General features: G+C 38.8%; 1 protein-coding gene across 2 annotated transcripts; it reads left to right on the forward strand.

Annotated features, from left to right (window-relative positions):
• Nucleotides 1-139: 139 nt before the first annotated feature.
• On the forward strand, nucleotides 140-18,607 carry ZNF286A (zinc finger protein 286A). Of its 2 annotated transcripts, XM_014728877.3 has the most exons (7): nucleotides 140-238; nucleotides 653-875; nucleotides 1,827-1,915; nucleotides 5,680-5,794; nucleotides 6,869-6,961; nucleotides 14,057-15,311; nucleotides 16,166-18,607. In XM_014728877.3, exons 2-6 carry the CDS (start codon nucleotides 839-841, stop codon nucleotides 15,286-15,288), a joined length of 1,566 nt encoding a protein of 521 aa, XP_014584363.2. In that variant the 5' UTR covers nucleotides 140-238; nucleotides 653-838; the 3' UTR covers nucleotides 15,289-15,311; nucleotides 16,166-18,607. The 2 variants fall into 2 exon arrangements, with proteins under 2 accessions (XP_014584363.2, XP_001504913.4); XM_001504863.6 differs by having other exon boundaries at nucleotides 14,057-18,607.
• Nucleotides 18,608-20,233: the final 1,626 nt, after the last annotated feature.

Below are 20,233 nucleotides of genomic sequence, written 5' to 3' on the forward strand. Positions count from 1 at the left end.
ATCCGACACAAGCGATCTCGCGAGAGGGCAAGAGACCACTAGTCCTTCAATACTCCCAACTGCGCCACGTGTGCTCCCACCTGCTGAGAATCTGCGTCTAGGCAGTTCTCAGGGGCTTCTGGGAATCGTAGTTCCGGGGCTGGATGAGGCCGGCAGCCTTGCCCCGCTCCTTGTTACGCATGCGCGACTGGGAGCTTGCCTAAGAAGTTCGTAGCCTTTGTCAGGCCCGGGATGGGAGGTGAGTTGGTCGTTTAAGATGCCGCTCTTCTGCGCTCCGCGTCGGTTGTGGCCCCCGGGGGATCAATCTGTGCCGAGTCGGGGCTAGAGGGCGCGTTTGTGAAAGGGGCCTAGAGGGCAGACCATGAGCCCCATCCCCTCACGCTGTGGCCTGAATCCCTCCCGCGGCTGCCGCCTCCTGGGGACGCGGGTGCGAGCGCGGTGCCGGCGGGTGCGCGACGGGCGGGGTGCAGGGCTGTCGTGGGGCTTGGGGAAGAGCCCCCAGCGCGGCGGGATGTATCTCCGCGCCTTGTACCTCGGCGGCAGCCCCGGCGCCACCTCTTCCAGCCGCTCAGTTCCCCCCAGGGACAGCTCCGAGCAGCGGGCACAGGCATCTGAGGACCCAGCCTCAGGGATGCTGTTCCCGGCTTTCCAGGTTCCAGACTCGTAGGATCCAGCCAGGCTCGAGAGTGACCCTACCTGACCGAAGCCTTTCAGCAGAGCTCCTAGAGGAAAGGCAGGAAGGAGGACCGCGAGGCCTCGGGGGCTTCTCACTTTTCTGTCCAGAGGTCTGAATTGGGGGGAAGGTCAGAATCTTCAGAACCAGAAGGAAGTGGTGATCATGGACACAGATTTGGCCGAAATGCCCGAGAAGAGAGGTGAGAATTGCTGAAGTGTTGAACTTGTATTGTGGAAGGGCGAAATTCTTCCTCCTGATGGGAAGTAAGTGGCGTCAGGGGAAGTGGCTCTTGGCAGAGCGCGCTGTCCGTCTCCTTTGTCTGGGAGATGCATGGGCTCTTTGAGAATGGAGGGCTTGGTATGGGATCACCCCTCTTTCAGCTGGGTGAACAATGAACCCTTCAAAGCCACCCCCAAAATGTGAGCGAAATGTTAGCTTCTACGGCGTGAGCACAGCCTCAATTACTTTTTCTGACACGTTCTTCCTCCCAAATGGTTATGCCATCCTAGCCTCGATTAGTGAGTCTGAAAATTTAGCTTTTTGGTTGGCAAAAATATTTTCCCACACCTGTTATCCCTCTTTTCACAATATCCTCTGATTTCAGTAGAGCAAATTCTTTTGTTTTACATAGTAGAAAACAGGCAAAGAAGTTGACTGACTTCCAGTTCCACTAGGCTGGTCTTTCTTAAAGTTTGGTCTATGATCTTCTATAATCAGTATTACCCCCGGGGTACTTGTTAGATTTATAATTGTACCCCAGACTCAGCTAATGATAATTATTTGGAGGTGGGATCCAGCAATCTACGTTTTAAGCTTGTGGAGTGATTTGTGGGAACCATTGAGCCTATTTTTCTGATATTAATTTAATGTAGCTTAAGCTTGGAAATAAACTGACTTATTCTAATTTCTAGATCAGAGAGTGCCGTCTTCCGGTATGTGTTGTGATTATAGCGACTGAATGAATTTAAGCCCCAAGTAGCAACATTCCTGGACATTCTTCGTGACCTTGGGATCCTGGGTTGTTTGGGGCTCCCTTCAGTTCCCGTGTTTGCAGGGAGCATCATTAGTATGGTGGAGGGATTTTTTAGACTTGTAAATCTGAGCCACAAGATAGATCTAGGCCTCATCATTACTGCCTTCTTGCCCTTAGTTCTGTCTTCCCAGGATTCGTCCTTTTCCCAAGAGAAGAGCACAGAAGAGGGAGAAGTGGCAGCACTGCGCCTCACAGCCAGATCCCAGGTGAGTGTGAGTGTCCACCAATTATTGAAAGCTCGTCTTATTTCTCAAAGTATAGCTGCACTCCCTTCTTTTTTCTTTTTTTTTTTTGAGGAAGATTAGCCCTAAGCTAACATCTGCTGCCAGTCCTCCTCTTTTTGCTGAGGAAGACTGGCCCTGAGCTAACATCCGTGCCCATATTCCTCTACTTTATATGTGGGGCGCCCACCACAGCATGACTTGCCAAGCGGTGCCATGTCTGCACCCGGGATTCAAACCGGCGAACCCCGGGCCACCGAAGCGGAAAGTACGCACTTAACTGCTGTGCCACCAGGCCAGCCCCACTCCCTTCTTTTTGATGTGGAGTTTGTCCACTAGAGCCCATCTGGAGAGCTGAGTTCTAATTCTAAGAGACCACTGGGGTGACTAATAGACTCAGAAGATGTTTTCTACTTACCCATGGTATCTTCTCCATCCGGTAATTGGTTGTCACTCAACAGGCTGTGTAAGGAACATTACTTTTCTTTAGCCTCTTATGCTAATTTATGTGCGTGGTAACTTAGGAAACCATTTTAAAAGACAATGTGGTGCATACCTCTTAACATTGATGGTTCTCTAGTGGAAACAACATACATGGGACTGCTAAGTAGGAATTTAAGAAGGCACCTAAAGTGCCGGAATGAACTATGAACAATAAGTACTCAAATAGTTCAAAGGCATGCTGGGAGGAGAAGGCCTATGGAAGGATGGATGATGGATGCTGAGGCGTTTTAGAGGTGAAGTGTTATCAGGTGTGTAACTTATTCCAGTCCCCACTGCAAGGGCAAATATTAAGAATTGTTGAATTAAGTGGTGGTCATACTACACGAGTAATTAGTGTATTAGTCTTTCAACTTTTTGTATGTTTGAAAATTTTTATTACAAGAAGTTCGATAGGAGAAAGGAGCTCTCCATGATGTGTGTGGCATGCCACAACCCAAAGATTCCTCGGTTAGCCTTTCTCTTTGCTACTGTAGTCCAAAGTGTAAAAAGTAGATGTTGCACCTTGGTGCTATTTGTAAAAGTGACTTCTCAGGATCCTTATATACTTGCTTGTCTCCATTGATTTCTCAACTGCCTTACATTAGTGTGGAAGACTTTATTAGTCAAGAAGCTTTAAGTTGCAGTTGATGAAAAGTCAGCTCGAACTGGCTTAAGCAAAAACAGGTTTGTATTGACCAACATAACTGAAAACTCCAGGTCTGGCTAGAAATAGAGCTCAAGCAGGAGTGTTAGAACCTATTCTCTCCATTTCAGTGACCTTTTCTTTTCTGTGGGTTTTGCTCTCAAGCAGGCTTTTTTCCTAGTGCCGGCCCCTGAGAAATTTAGGCTTACATCTTCCCATGTTGAAGATCAGAGAGAAAGGGCATCTTCTCTCCTAGTCATTCCCACAGAAGTCCTGGGGTTAACTCTTTAACAGGTATTAGGCCCGTTCTTGCACCATTATTGGCCAGATCTAAGTGTGATTGTCTAGTTGGTCCCTAGAGAATATACCTGCATGCGCACGTACAAACACATCCCACCCATGGGTCAGAGATGGAATTAGTACTACCTAAACTACACGGACTAAAAGTGGCCAGGTGTAGTAGCCAGAGAAAAATCAGGATACAGCTACCAGAAGAAGGGTGAATGCTTTATATATTTTAACACTTTGATATTAGATTCAAGACTTTGACAGCATTAGAGTGAGTTAAACCTTTCATGGAAATTTTAGAGACTCTCTTTGTCCTTTTTGCATTACATTAGATTCTGTTTGGTGCCAGTATTGCAACTGTCTTTCTTACTATAATTTGTCTGGGCTATTTTTTTTATCCTTTACTTAGTAGATTTTTAAAAACATTGAAGTTTTAATTCTTGCTCATTGTTACCAGATGAACGACAGAGATGTGTTTAGATATATATAAAGATAATATTACTCACCTCCCCAAATGCAGTCCCCCATCTCTCCCTACTGAGGATAACAGTTTGATGTATATTTTTCCATATGTTTTAGTTGAGCTTGAACTACTGTCTTGGGACATGTCGTATACATATTTCCTTCCCTTTACCCCCCACGCCCAACTTTTGGGTTTTTGTTTGGTGTCCTTTCTGTAAACAGGATGTGACTTTTTTGAAAAACCTTTTTATAAGGGAAATTAACTCATTCCCATTAATACCATTACTTGTATGTTTCAAATTTTTCTTGCCACGTGATTTGTATAATTCTGTTTACTATGCTTTCTTTGTTTCTTTTGTATTTTTTCTGTCTTGTAGGCAACAGTTTGCATTTTCATTGTTCTGATGTTTTCCTTTTAAAGGTTTGTTAGTTAATTCCCACTACTGTCAGTTTAGCCATAGATATTCAGATTGTAAGATCAAGATCATTTTTCCTTGTAATATTTCGTCTGTATAGTGGCTGCTTAATGATTTTTACATTTTATTTTATTTTCCAAAGATGGATTCTTGTATTTTTTAAGTCTCAGATTATTTCCGTTTTTGGAAACTTTAGTTTGAAATAATTTTAGATTTAAAGAAATGTTGCAAATAGTAGAAAGATATCTCATATACTCTCCATTCAGATTCTCCGAATGTTAACATTTACCTTGCTTTATTATTCTTTTTCCAAAATCAGAAAGTTAACATTGGTATAATACTGTAACCTACTAACTTTTCAGCTTCCCCAGCTGTCCTATTTTTCCCATTTTTTCCCCCTTAATTTCTGCTTTTGTCGTGTAATTCTTTCTGTTTTCCTTATTTTTTTGCTGTTCTTTCTCTAATTTGACTTGTATGCTTTGTCCATTTATTTCCGTTATGTTTTTAATGAAATGGAAGTGTTTCAAGCCATGAAATTTCCTGTGAGGACATTTTTAGCCATTTGGCATTGCTTTTTGCGTTTTATTTTGTTATTACTTTGAATTTTTTTTCAGTTATCATCTGGTATTGCTCTCTTCTTTCTGTTTTGGAATTTATTAAGATTTACTTTGCTACTTTTTACAAATGCTGTATGAATGTTTAAATAGAAATTTTTCTATCCAGTTGTAGCATTTACTATATGTTTATTTCAACAACCTTGGGATATTATTTCCATTCTTTATGGCTTTACTTAAAGAGAAATGTTTGATACTGATAATGCATTTATCTCCATATAGTTTTTGTATTTTTGGTCTTATATTAACTTAATCCTATGATATTTACCCATAAACATTTATCCGTTTTATCAGTACTCTTAATTTGTTGCTGTCATTTTCTAATTTAATGCTTTTTGCGTTGACTTAATTCCATGATTAACTGGATTTGGTGCTCACTGCCTGTGAGTTCTCTATTCACAAATTCTGTATTTCAGTTCATCTTCTGATTGGCTGGATTGATTCAAGTTTTTATTGAGGACTCACAAGGAGAGTTATGCAGACTTGCCTTTTATTCTCTGCCTGTATTTTGTTTACTTTGCTGAGCTACATTGTTGACTCATTGGTGCGTGTTTTAACTCTTTATTCCCCAGAAGAATTAGAGTCTCTCAGTGGAGAAACTATGGTCTTATTTCTTTTGGTTCTCATTTTGAATCTAGGACAGTGTGCCTGGCACATAATTGATACCCTGTGACTTTACATAGAATATTCAGAATGTGAATACATTAGAATGCTTGTCATTTATTAGTCATTTCCCCTGTTGAATATATCTCACGTGCCTACCTCAGGGCCAACAGAAACTAGATGGTGAAAGGGAGACTGTCGAGTGAAAGATGGTGAACAAAAGTATGTTTTGTGTCTTAGGCATCAGTGACATTCAAGGATGTGGCCATGGACTTTACCCCAGAGGAGTGGGGGAAACTGGATCCTGCACAAAGGGATGTGATGCTGGAGAACTATAGGAACCTGGTCTCGCTTTGTAAGGATGGGTTCTCATTGTGACTCTGGAATCTGCTTGTGGGGATATCATTACTTTATTGAAAGTGAAATAGCGTAAGGAAGCCTTCACTTTTCCATTGAGGAATCATAAAATGTTGACCCCTTTGGGCCCCGAGAAAAATCTGTTTCTGCTCTAGGTTCTTGGTGAAATGTCTATGCTTGTTTTTTTATCAGGATTCTTTGAATTCAAGTGACAGAAACTTAATTCACACTAGTTTAAAGGGGAAAAAAATCTTGATTAGGGATCAAATATATTGTCAGGAATTTCTTTTATTTATTTATTTTTATCACATGGCTTGCTTTGCCTTGTATTGGTTTTATTCTTAGGATCTCTCCATGTAGCAAAAATGACCATTGGCAGCTTTAGCATTACATTATTCTTCCAGTTAGAGAGTTGGCAAAAAAACATAATGATTCTATCCTGGGAGTTTGAGCAAATGGGGTCACATGTCCATCAGTGGAATAATTACTAGAGCCAGGGAGATAGGGTACTCTGGCCAGTTTGGATCCTGTGCCTGCCTGTGTGTGTGTGTGTGTGTGTGTATGTGTTCATGAGGGGTGGAAGGAACTATGTTAGCCCCTCCCAGACCTCATGTAATAAATTCCTTAAGAAAGCAGGTTCTAGTAACTGAAGAAGGAAGAAAAGAAAAACATTAGAAGACAAAAACTCTAGTTGCCACAGTCACAACCTTGTGCTGCTGCCCCTGAGGTCCAGCTTTCTCCAGCTTCTTCCCCCTCTTCCCTGAGCTAAGAATTTTTATCTGCAGCATCTCTCTGGGACTTCCTCAGTAAAGAAAGAGAAATTGTCTTCTTTTTTGACAGGCAAAAACATTTGTGTTTCAAATGCGTATAAGCTCTTACCAGGCCCAGACTCTTGCTACAGATATTTTCAGCTTCAGTTAGAGTTGCATCTTCCCTTACTCCAGATCCCCCTGTCATATCCTGTCTTCTTTGTAGATCAAGGAGTTAGGACTCTGCTCTAGGATAGATCTTTGTGCCCATCACAAATAACTGAGTCCCATTTCTTTCTTTCTTTCTTTTTTTTAATGAGCAGGGCTTCCAGTTTCCAAGCCTGAGAACTACTATTTGGAGAATGCAAAAGAACCATTGATGCTTGAGAGAAAAGCCCCTAAAAGTGGCTATTCAGGTGAGTCAGCTAGACAGGAGTCTTCAGAAATAATGGCCCCGCAGGACAGTGGATTAGTGGCACTTTTCGGTGCTTAAGAAAGAATATTAGAAGTGCCTACATACTTTGATTTTTAAAATACTTTAAATTACATAGCATTTTAAATACATACAAAAGTTGAGAAAATAAAGTAACACATGTATCCACTACCAAAATCAAACACATGCTAATATTTTGCTTCATTTGCCTCTTTTCTTTCTTTTTCTTCCTTTCTTTGTGATATAAAATAGATAAAAATATAAATCATACAGTTCTGTGAATTTTCACAAATTGAACACATTCATGTAACTAGTACCCGGATCAAGAAACAGCCTTACCAGCATCCCAGAAGCACCCCTGTGCCCTCTTTGAGTTACCGCCTTCCTTGTAAGGGTAACCTTATCCTGACTTCTAACACCACAGATCAGTTTTGACTGTTCTTGAATCTTATGTAAAGAGAATCATACTGTATGTACTCTAGTGTCTGGCGTCCTTCACTGAGGATTCCTGTGAGGTACGTCATGCTGTTATATGTAGTTGTAGTTCATTCATTCTCTTTGTTGTACAGTCTTTCATCATGTTGTTGTACCAGTTTATCCCTTTTCCTGAGACGGGCATTTGGGTAGTTTCTAGTTTGGGGCTATGTGAATAGTGCTGCTATGTACATTCTTTTATGTGTCTTTTGGTGAACACATAGATGCATTTCTGTTGGATATATACATATAAGTAGAATTGTTGGGTCAGAGGGTAGGTGCATGTTCGCTTTTGGTAGATACTGCCAAAAGGTTTCCAAAGTCGTTGTACTAGTTACATTCCTCCCAACAGACTATGTGAGTTCTGGTTGCTCTGCATCCTCATCAACACTTAATATTGACTGTCTTCATTTTAGCCATTCTTACAGGTGTGTGCTATCTTTTACTTTTTAAGAAATAAAAGATATCACAGATTTAAAGGCCTTTCATTCTCTCGCTAGAAATAAGTTGGTACAGTCAATGTGAATCATTCTAGTGTTTCTACATATGTACAAAAAACAATATGTGTATATAGTATGAACAATTATACTTTTTCTTTGTAATCCGACTTTTTTAAACTTCACTTTGTATTTTGATATTAATCTGTGTTAATACATATGGATTATGTTTATTCATTTTAACTACTGTGGAGTAAGTCCATTGTGTGAATAAACTGAACAGTTTATTTTTATTTCTTTGCTATTAGAAAGAAAATCACAATGACCATCCTTTTATTGACTCCTTATGTTCATCGTAAAAGTTGGTTTAGGGTAGATAAGCAGAATAAGAATTACTGAGTCTCAAGGTATCACATGGTTAGCTTTATTAGGAATTGCCCATGTCCCACCACCACCCTGGCCAGCAGTTGATGCTATTAGATTTAGTAATTTTTGTCAGTCTGGTGGATATGAAATAATATTTCATGTTTTTTAATTTACATTTCTCTGGTTATAGGTAAGTTTGAGTATTTCTTATGTTTATTAGCTATTACAGGTTTCCTCTTTTGTAAATTACCTGTTGATATCCTTTGCCTATTTTTAAAAATTGGACCATTCACATCTTTGTTTGGATTGTTGGAGTTCTTTATAGATTTTAGATACATTAGTATGTATGACAGAGGTACCATCACAAATCAGTAAGAAAAAAATTGATTCTTTTAGTTTGTGGTTTATTTTATTTTATGGTATCTTATGCATACAGAATTTTAAAATTTTAATGTTATATTTATCAATTTTTTTTTGGTTTGTGCTTTTTGTGACTCGTCTTCCTTATTCCAATGTCAGGAAGATAATCTGTACTTTATTCTAAAATATTCAAGTTTTGTTTTACAAGTAGCTTTTTTTAATATATGGTGTGAAATAGGGAACTAATTCTATCTTTGCCCATACTTAAAGTCAATAGTCCAGCATCATTTATTGAAAAATCTATCTTTTGTCCCTGATTTGTAATGCCAACTCTGTGGTAAACCAGGTCCCATATATACTTGGGTCTGTTTCTAGGCTCTCTGGTTTACTTGTCTATCTGTGCTCCAATAACTTACTGTTTTAATGACTATATGTGACAGTGTGTATATCTCATAAAGAAAATTTTCCCTTAATATTCTATTTTTTTTTATCTTTTTATTCTTTTGAATACTGAGAGAGTTTTAAAATTGTCCTTTGTGTTTGTGGCTATGTCTTTTTCCCCTCGTAGGCCTGTCTGTTTTTGTGACATGCCTGTTCACCGTCCTTCTCCCTTTTTTGTGGGAAATATTGCCATTTTCATAGTGATCTATTAGAACTCTTCGTATATGAGCTATTTATTCTTTACTATATTATAGACTTTTTTATAGTTTTTTGCCTTTCGGTTTTGCTATTCTTTTTATTATACAAATTTAATGAATTACAATCTTTTATTTTCTGTCTTTTGGTTAGCGTAGAGAAAGTCCTTTCTTACCCCAAGATTACAGAACTATTTGCTTCTGTTCTCTTCTGATATATTTGTCCTTTCATTTTCCCTTTAAATCCTTAATCCATTTGGAATTGCCTCCTACCTCTCTGGTTGTATCTTCTTAGCTTTCTTTTCTGAACAACTAAGTGTTTGAGTTGCTCAAGGTTTGCTTTGAATCTCCCTTCCCTCTGTGTACCTGCAATCATAAATGTGAGTGCCTGCCTGGGCCAGGATGATATAACTGAGTGAAGCAAACAGGGTGGGGCCTGGTGAACTGGAAGAGCACGTGCCTCGACCAAAAGGGAGTAGCCATTAGTCCGTTAGCTCTAGCTCAAGGGCTGACAAACTTATGTCAAGGGTCAGATAATGAGTAAATCAGGCGTTGTGGGACATATAGTCCCTGCTGCAACTACTCAGTCTGGCGTGGTAGTCTGAAAGCAGCCATAGGCAATCTGTGAAAGAATGGACATGGTTGCGTTCCAGTAAAGCTTTATTTAGAAAAGCAGGCAGTGGGCTGTAGTTGCCAACTTTGCTCTAATTGGTGGTTGTCATTCATTGTGCTTCCAGTTTTTTCTGAGAGAAACTTAAAATTTGAATTTCTCTGTGAAATCTTCCTATTTTTAAATGTTGGTAACTAATCTCAAAAATTTATAGAAACAATTTGGGCCAAACAAAACTTGTCTGAGGGTCAGGTTTGTCCAGCTGGTCACCTGTTTGCAGCCTCTGCCTTCTCCTTTGGCAGTCTCATCCATTCCCACAAGCAAATTATCGTCTCCTTCTAGACTAATCCCAAATCTGTGTTTCCATCCTAGACCTCTCCTTGGAGCTGCTGGTCTGAATGTTTGTGTAACTATTTGGTGTTGCCATTTGCTTACGTCAGACTCACCTCAATACAACGTGTTTAAAACCGAATGCCTGATATATCCCCAAATTCTCCATCCCTCCCCCCCGATAGGATCCTTTTCCAATAATTGTCTTACTGACACTCAGTGTCTTAGCAAATTGAACAGAAATCTATGAACAGTCTTTATACTTCCCCTCTCTCTCCTTTATCCAGTTGATCATTGTGTTTATCTAATTATATTCTGATTATTTCTTCATTGTTAATATCCCTCCATCTCCATTTTGTTTGCCTGGACTACTGTGATAATCTGTTCCACCTGATTCCACCTTTGTCCTCATATGCTCCATTCTTTACATTCTTAGTGAGAGTGATGTTTTCAAAATACAGATCTGATGGTGCCACCCTTTTGCTTAAAACATTTCAATGGCTTTCCATTGCTGTTAGGATTACAACCAGAATCCTTGAGGCCAAGAAAGTCTTGCAAAATCTGTCTTTTACTCATTATTCCAGTCTTATCTTACAATTACTCTCCCTCCATTTCTGTACTCTGTCTTAGCAGCTCTTAAATGTTTTGGCCTCATAAAACCTAACTTAACTGCAAAAGTCATTGAGGACCCTTAAGAGCTTTTGTTTGTGTGGGTTACATCTGCCAATACTTAGTGTATTAGAGTTTAAAAACTGAGAAAGATTTTCAACTATTAGATAATTCATTTAAAAATAACAATTATAAACCCATTACATGTTAACACAAATAACAATTTTTGTGAAAACAACTCTTCTGCAACAAAAAATATTCTTGAAAAGAATGGCATTGTTTTATATTTGGCAGATCTGTTTGATGTATGGCTTAACAGAAGACAGCTGTATTCTTGCACCTTCTTCTGAATGCCTTTTGTTGTGGATGTGTTGTTTGGGTTGACCTGTATTAAGAAAACCCAGCCTCACACCAATATATAGTTGGAAAAGGGAGGAGTATCTTATAGCTTTTTCAAATCATTGTGGCTATTCTGATACTACACCAAAACTGGGCAAGCAGTAGTTTCTTAAAGATTATATACAATATGGCATCTGAAACCACCCCCGTGAATTTTTCATACTCTTAGATTAAAATCTATTAATCTTTTGGAAAATACCAGTTCACTGAGTTATGTAGATCTTCCAAATATTGACACATTACATTATGCAATGTTTTAAAAATCACAATTTTTAAAATCACCACTGACCTCCTCAGAAAAGTCTTTTAAGTATTAGGAAACTATCAAGCTATCAGTGGTAGATAAAAGTTTTCCAAAATTCTAATTTCTGCCTGAAAGCTTCAGTTTTATCAAATACTTCAGTTGTTTTCCTTAAAGTGACAGGCTCACTTTGTTCATTTTTGAGAAAATATTTGCCGAACACCCAACATGGGTAACATAGTTTGTCTGTCAGTCATTCTTTCAAGTAAAAATGGTGGTCCATGCATAAAGTGGCTAGTTCAAATCACAACTCAGACTGTCTTGTAGGTGGTTTTCTTTAAGACAACCATCAGACTTTGGTATGAACAGAATTGCTTCATGAATATTTCCCGTTTCAGCAATCCAGAATATTTAAAAAGCATGTGTTCAAGGTTTGAAGTTTAATAGAATTAAGTATGTTTACTGTTTCCTCAGACATTTTTAAGTGAAACTGGCTCTCTTTTTTTTAACTGAGAGTACATGATGGGGAAGAATGTTATAACTACCAGTTCAGTGTGGCGTCATTGTCCTGATTCATGCTAAGTCATGAGCAGTTTTACCACCATCACATTTGCAACATCAGTGCAAATGTCAAGACAATAAAAAAGGCAAATAACATCTAAGCATTATTTTGAAAATAGTTTTGAACTTACAGACTCCCAGGGGTCCACCTGGGGTCCACTTTGAGATCTCTACCTATCCTAGCCTTATATCAATTTATGTTTTATTTATTTAACAAACACTTATATACACTTATGCTGTGTCAGAGTTTCAAGTGCTTTATAAATATTCTCATTTAGTGCTCCTTAAGGTAGTAATTGTTATTATTCCTTTATTCCATAAAGTAGTTAGTTATTGCCCCATTTTACAGACAACGAGGTGGAAGTAGAGAGGTTAAGTAACGTGCCCCAGGTCACACAGCTAGTAAGTGGCAGAGCTGGGATTAAAGTCACTCCTTCTGATTCCGGAGTTCATGCTCTCTACCACCGTGCTTTTCTTGGATGTCCCTGTCACCACGGGGCTTTTGTACTGTCATTCCCTCTACCTGGAGTGCTCATCTCAGCGCTTTTGTACCTATTACCTGAAACACTCACCCCAACCCCAACCCCACTTTCACTTCAGCTCAGTGATTTACTTCCTCAGTGAAGCCTCCCCTCATCTCCCTAGATTTCCCCTCTTATATTCTTTCAGAGCATCATTGGACTTTTATTTCTTAGTACCTACTACAGATGCATTTTTATATGTATTTGTGAATGTTAGACTAAGTTCTCTCTCCCTTCACGTGCATAGGGACTTTGTGTGTTTTTCCCTAGTGCCTAGACCAGAGCTTAGTGTATGGTAGAATAGATAGAAGAATGAGTAAGTCATTTGGTTGTGTGGAATGAGGGACAGATCTATGTTTAATTAGTCATAGCACCATTTATTGGAAAAACAAATTATCTTTAGTTCATTGATTGAAATATCACCTTTGTATTGTCCTTAATTCCTGTTTATACTTGACTTTATTTCTGAACTTGCTCTTCTGTTTTATTGATCTGTCTATTTATTCCTTTGGACCACACTATTTAAATTATTTTAGCTTTATAAAGTAGTTTTGTATTGGATATAAAAATTCTAATATATTTGTATCAGATATACTTAAAGAGGTCTAGCTTCCATCCCTGCCCTCTCTCTGTTCTGATACTTTCCCTACAGATAACCACTTCTGTTAGTGTTTCATTTATCTCTCCTGGGTTTTGGAAAATATTACCAAATATGTCTATATATGTGTATCTTCCCTTTTTTTTCTACACAAAAGGTAGCAAACTATACACACTCATTTACAGCTTGCTGCGTTTTTAAATTTATTTAATATATCCTGAAGATCACTTTATAGCAATATGTAGAGATAGTTCTCATTTTTTAAAAAGTCACATAATCCTCCATTGTATGTATACACCATAGTTCATTTAATCAATTCTCTATAGTAGGATATTTGAGATGTTACCAGTCTTTTGCTACCTCAGTTAGTGTTGTAATGAATAGCCTTGTGTGAATATAATTTCATATGTTTACTATTATATCTTTGGGAGATCAAAGGAGATTTTGTATCAGGGATATATTATAAAATCATTGATATGGAAGATTAAACTGGAAATGGAATGCTTATTTGGATGTGAATCGGATTGGGTGACTGGAAACTTAGAAGTCATAACTGTACTCTGCACTAAGGTGATTACTGCCTGGAGTAGGTGTTCTGTACGAAGTTGTTTCTCCCTCATCCTGATCTAGTATGCTGATTTCCAGCTTATTCTGTGATATATTGCTTCATCTGCATCCCTTCTTCTTCTCCTGTATTTCTGGTCATCTTTCCCCCATTCTGACTCTCCTGGATAGGATCTACTCATTTTCTCTGCATATACTGTTCATTTATTTCCCTCCATTTACTTCTCTTTGCAAATCATCTTATAAGACTCAAATCCACTTCCTTGTTGAAGGCATGCTTTTCACCTTCATTAACTTCTAACCTATTACAGAACTGCCTTTTGTTGAGCACTTTCAGAAAACAAAGGAAATTTGCATTTCCGATTTCTTTCAGACTTGGAGACTAGCCCCGAGAGCAAAGATGCAACTTCAGTGCAAGATTTTTCTAAAGAGGAATCATGCCAGGTTGCAATTATAGACAGACTGACAAGAAATAGTGTCTATGACTCCAACTTGGAAACAACTCTTGAATGTGAAAATTGGTTAGAGGATCAGCAAGGAAATCAGGAAAGACACTTGAGAGAAATGTTCACTCACATGAATTCACTCTCTGAAGAAAGAGCTCATGAGCATGATGTATATTGGAAAAACTGTAGTCAGAAATCTGTCCTTCTCACTCAGGACAGAGTTCCCAAAGGCTCCTATGCCTTTCATACACTTGAAAAAAGATTGAAACAGAAATCAAACTTAATGAAAAAGCAGAGAACCTATAAAGAGAAAAAGCCTCATAAATGTAATGATTGTGGTGAGCTCTTTACGTACCATTCAGTGCTTATTCGACACCAGAGGGTCCATACTGGAGAGAAACCCTATAGCTGCAGTGAATGTGGGAAGTCTTTTAGCCACAGAGCTAATTTAACTAAACATCAGAGAACTCATACTAGAATTCTCTTTGAGTGCAGTGAATGCAAGAAAGCCTTCACAGAAAGCTCATCCCTCGCAATACATCAGAGAATTCACATTGGAGAGAGACCTTATGAATGCGGTGAATGTGGGAAAGGTTTTAATCGAAGTACGCATCTTGTGCAGCATCAGTTGATTCATACTGGAGTGAAGCCTTATGAATGTAATGAATGTGATAAAGCTTTCATTCATTCATCAGCACTTATTAAACATCAAAGAACTCATACTGGAGAGAAACCCTATAAGTGTCAGGAATGTGGGAAAGCCTTTAGCCATTGCTCATCCCTTACTAAACATCAGAGAGTTCATACTGGAGAAAAGCCATATGAATGTAGTGAATGTGGAAAAACCTTTAGCCAGAGCACACATCTTGTTCAGCATCAGAGAATTCATACTGGAGAGAAGCCCTATGAGTGTAATGAATGTGGGAAAACCTTCAGCCGGAGCTCAAATTTTGCTAAACATCAAAGAATTCACATTGGAAAGAAACCATACAAATGTAATGAATGTGGAAAAGCCTTCATTCATTCATCAGCTCTTATTCAACACCAGAGAACTCATACTGGAGAGAAACCTTATAGATGTAATGACTGTGGGAAAAGCTTTAAATGCAGCTCATCCCTCATCAGACATCAAAGAATTCATACTGAAGAGCAACCCTGAAAAATTACTGAATGTGAAGAAATGTAAGTTGGTTTTTATCACTGTTAAATACCTGAGTATTTAGGTGGAAAACCCATAAAATGGTGCTTGAGGACCAATTCTGTATGGTTCTGATTTTACTGGCATAATAACATAGTTTTGAGCTGTAGAGGAATATTCCTTATATCTCTTGTGTTGATCATTATGAAAGCTTCTGGCCAGAGATCTCAAATTTTGATCTGTAACCCCCGCTAATACCGTTTTGTGGAAATTCAAGAAATTCTTGAGCATGGGTAGCAATATAATCATTGTGAAATCCAGTTCCTCCGTCTCTGTCTCATCAAAACCCTGTTACAGCTTCTCACTTTGTAGGGAAGTTCTTATTTGGTACGGTAGGCAGAGGGTTCATATCCTTATCATCGGGAAGACAGTCATTTCTTTTTTAACCCAAAGTAGAGATCCAGGTATACAGATAGTGACATTTCTCCAGAGAGTGTCATTTCTTTTACATTAGCTATAAAAACTTAAAAGTTGAGTTAAAATATGCTTCAGATTCTCTCCCTCCTCCCAGAAGCTACTGTCTAATTTGATGAACGTAAATAGAATGTATTTACAGCAGGTTCTAAGTTGCGTTCACATAGATTATGCTGGTCATAGATTTAGATAATTGCTACCTCTCTGGAAGTTACCCTGAAGTAGAGAATGGGTCAAAATCTTAACTGTAGTTTTTGATCAAGTCCCTCTTATCCTTGGCATTGAATGAATCCTTGGTTTTCTATAATCAGTGTTAGGGAAATTTCATTTCTTTACATCATTCTTCTTTCTGTAAACTGTGCTTCATCTCCTGGGATGTTGAGGGTCTGAAAAGTTGATGGGTTGAATATGTTGTTATATTTAGGGTTCCAGTCAAGAAGAAGAACTGAAGCAACTGTGAGACACAAGGACATACCTTCCTGTCAGATATGGAAAATAGCTCACAGGACAGTGATCACTTGAGGATAAGCAGCTTTCCTCCATGAAGAAGAAGTTGCCCTTTCTCTGGCCTTCATGTTTACCTACGTTTTTTTGTTGTTGTTCTTGTTCTCCCTATATGTTGGCCGGTCTTTGCTATATCTCAGAGCCCTAAGAAGGTAGAAAAGGCACAAAACCAGAGTGATATATTGACATAAGTTACATGGGTGACCAAAGACCAGTAGTGGGATAGGAAACACAAAAGCAAAAGTTCAAATAAATATTTAGCAAAACACTACACAAATGTCAGTTATTATTGTTATTCTATTATATTATGTGAAAAGAAGATTATAGAAAAGATAGAGGAAAAAAAGTAGTTACAGATTTCTTCTTTCTCCTCTCCTAGACCCTGTCCTTTAGGAACATTCAGCAACCAGTCCATGCTCTTTCCCCCTCCACGTTATCCCTGTTGCTTCTTGTAATTCCCTCTCTGTAGACCTTAGTTCTATTACTGCAGAAAAGTAGAGGAATAGAGTTTGAAGAAGTGGTGGTAGTGGAAAGCAAGGTCATTAAGGATGAATCAAGTATAAATTCAGCAGTGGCAGAAATCAACATGAGATGGAAAAGATTGGGAAGAAACTTTGGAAAGAACAAAAAAAACACATTGAAGGGGATCAGGGTGGGTGGGAAGGCTCAAGGTCTGAGGTCAGGGTAGGAGAATGGCTGACACAGGAACAAGATAAAGGAAAAGGAGCTCAACCCTTTTTGCCACCTTAATATTCAATACTCATGGTCTAAAGCAGAAATCGGCAAACTATTGCCTGGACTTGCGGACCAAGTCCATCCTGCTGCCTATTTTTGTAAATAGTGTTTAATTGGAACTTGACCATATTCATTCATTTACATGTTGTATTTGGCTGTTTTTGTGCTACAGTGGCAGAGTCAAGTAGTTGCAGGAGAGGTTACGTGTCCCGAGAAGCCTAAAATACTTGCTGTTTCTCAATATGTCATGTGTTGCTTAATGATGGGGATACATTCTGAGAAATGTGTCACTAGGTGATTTTGTCACTGTGCAAAAATCGTAGAGTGAACTTACACAAACCTAGATGGTATAGCTTACTACACACCTAGGCTATATGGTACTAATCTTCTAAGACCACTGTCGTATACGTGGTTTGTTGCTGACTGAAATGTTGTTATGCAGCACGTGACTGTATGCCAAATGCTCATGTGAAAAGAAATTCATCATTTGGGGGCCAATATTTGACTAACAAAATAAGATAAACAAGGGTTTTCCAAAGCTGGGTTTGAATTCTGCCATCTCCACTTAGCAGTTATGTGGCCTTGAAAAGCTACTTACTCTTTCTGGCCTCAGTTTCTTTATCTGTAAAGTGGGAATAAATCACCCCTCTCTGATAAGGTTGTTGTGAGGATTAACTAAGACAAAGCATGTAAAAGACCTAGCACACAATAAATTATATAGAGAGCCTCTCTCTCTCTCTATATATACACGTATATGTGTATATATATATGTGTTAATGAACTGGTGTCTTAGTCCATTTGACTGCTATAACAAAATACCATAGACTAAGTGGCTTATTTATAAAGCAGCAGTCTCAATTCTGGAGACTGGGAAGTCCAAGATTAACACCCTGGCAGATTCCGTGTCTTTTGAGAGCCTGTTTCCTGGTTCATAGACAGCCATCTTTTCACGGTGTCCTCACATGGTGTATGGACAAGGGAGCACCTTCTGGGTCCTCTTTTATAAGGGCACTAATCCCCTTCATGAGGGTTCTGCCCTCATGACATAATCACCTCCCAAAGGCCCTACCTCCTCATACCACCACATTGGAGGTTAAGTTTCAGCATGAATTTTGGGGGGACACAAACATTCAGTCTATAGCAAGTGGCTAGACATCAATTAGAAATTACTTAAGAATGAGTGTATCTGCCACACTTTTTGTTTACTGATTTAGAACTGTGACCATCCTGCTCTGGCTCAAAGAAGGGGCCTCACTTCTTTCTGCTCTTTCTTCCATCTGGTGCTGCTCCCTACACAGCCTCCTGGAGACCTCATGGAATCTGCTTTTTTTCCTTCTGAGTATCACTTAACCAGGAGCCATCTGATGGTTCCAGAGACTCAAGTTTGTAATCCGACTGCAGTTTAAATAGTGTTAAGGGACTTGCTCTAAGCTAGTTTTACTGAGAACTCTGGCCCTTTGCATTTCAGTATTTGTTCTTTTTATGCTTGGTGTTCAATCTGACTACGTATTTGTACTTGACATGACTCTTGGAAGTTTTAGTGTTCTTTTCAAATGTTTTTGGTTACCTATAAACCAAATTTGAGTGTTCTTACTGGCCCACTCTCAATAAAGATGTTGTTTATCTATTTTTTGTCAAAAACTTTAAATTGCTTTTTAAATTCTCATTGAAGCATATTTTAAGAGGTAAGGAAAGACCAATCATAAAGTATCTCCATATCATCCAGGAAATGGACATTTCTAATTTTCATCTGGCTTCACAGTTTCTGGAGACATGAGCTGGGGACTGCCCTCAGCAGCCCATGCATCTGCGAGAAGGTCAAAAAGTAGAAGAAGGTCATTTCTACCAAATGGTGCCAAGAGGCCTCAGGCCAAGTACAGGCACCACCCAGCAGGGGTAATGGGGAAAAAAGGGAAGGAAGAACTTCATGTAAAAAGTACAGTTAAAACTGGGCAAAATATAGGAAAAACTGATTTAGTGTAAATTTTTAATTACATTTAGCTTCTGGGAGGACAATGTGACATCACCCAAAAGTATAAAAATGATAGTGTAAGAATACCAAACGTTATTCAAATTAGTTGGCAATTAATTAGTTCAATTATCTATTAAAAGTCTTATAATTTTTTATTTTATTAGAATTCTTACTTTTTTTTTTACTATTACAACAGGACTCAAGTTGGAAGCTCTTTATCCCTGCTTTCTCCCTTTCATTACCTAATTCTTCTTTTCTAGGTCCCAAGTGGGCAGTCTTGGGATCCACAGCCACATAAGCTGTCCCTCACTATAGGTTTTATTGGCAAGGAGGATGGGTATTCCCCAGTGGTAATACATAAAATGTGGCGTCTATGGATTACCTTGTAGTTCCAATTAATGCCCTCAATAAATTAGATGTTTTTCCCTGAATTGTTGTTCTTTACATTTTTCACAGTGTAACCTCTTAATTTTTAATCTTTGTCCATAAACCAGATAATCTGCCCTTAGATTGAGTTGACTATATATAAAATGTGTATACCTCATCCTCCTCTCCTCTCCCACCAATTCACATATAAACACATTGTCATGATGTCAGAAAAGTTCACATATCTGGGTGGAACCAGAGACTCATGCATTGCTAGATCAAGAACTGTTGACCTCCATCTCTGCTGTGCTTTCCTCTCTGTTGGATATATTTTCATCAGTCTCCTCCAGTGATGACAAATACATCTGCTGGCAATTCCAAGTTAGTATGGTTCTTAGCATTTACAATCCCAAGGAGAATACCTCTTTCTAAATATTAGCTCCAGCAAAACCCCCAAGGCTACTTCTCAGCTTTGCTTGAGTTATGCTGATCACTGAGCCATTTACCGCCTCAGAATTGGAGTCCTCTCATTGACCAGGCCTGAGTCCATGTAAAACCCTGGAGCAGGGGAGGGTGAAGTCTGCCCACTTCAAACAGCTTACACTGGTGTGAGGAAGGACTGCTTCCCTAAAAGAAATCCAAGGATGCTGGACAGATAAAACAAACATGTCTGCTGCAGTTGAATAGTAAACTTCAGCATAAATAAGTTTATCTCCTCCTCCCCATCTATCCTCCCAAAAGGAGCTATTTTCCAAAAGTCAGCGACACACCGATAGAAGGCCAAAACCTATGAAAATACTCACAACATTGACTTCAGAGAGTTTCTGTGGGGATTACATGAGATTGCATATGTGAGAATGCTTTGTAAGTTCAAGCATGTTGCAGAGTTGTATTATTATGACTGTGATTAGTTTT

Source organism: Equus caballus, chromosome 11 (assembly GCF_041296265.1).
Source record: "Equus caballus isolate H_3958 breed thoroughbred chromosome 11, TB-T2T, whole genome shotgun sequence".
Taxonomy (NCBI): Eukaryota; Metazoa; Chordata; class Mammalia; order Perissodactyla; family Equidae; genus Equus; species Equus caballus.

Bases quoted from the DNA above. Each gene is read 5' to 3' on its own strand.
- ZNF286A (XM_001504863.6), top strand. From the start codon at position 839: ATGGACACAGATTTGGCCGAAATGCCCGAGAAGAGAG. The intron at 1,916-5,679 runs GTGAGTGTGAGT...TTTGTGTCTTAG, and splicing joins GCCTCACAGCCAGATCCCAG to GCATCAGTGACATTCAAGGA. The intron at 5,795-6,868 runs GTAAGGATGGGT...TTTAATGAGCAG, and splicing joins TAGGAACCTGGTCTCGCTTT to GGCTTCCAGTTTCCAAGCCT.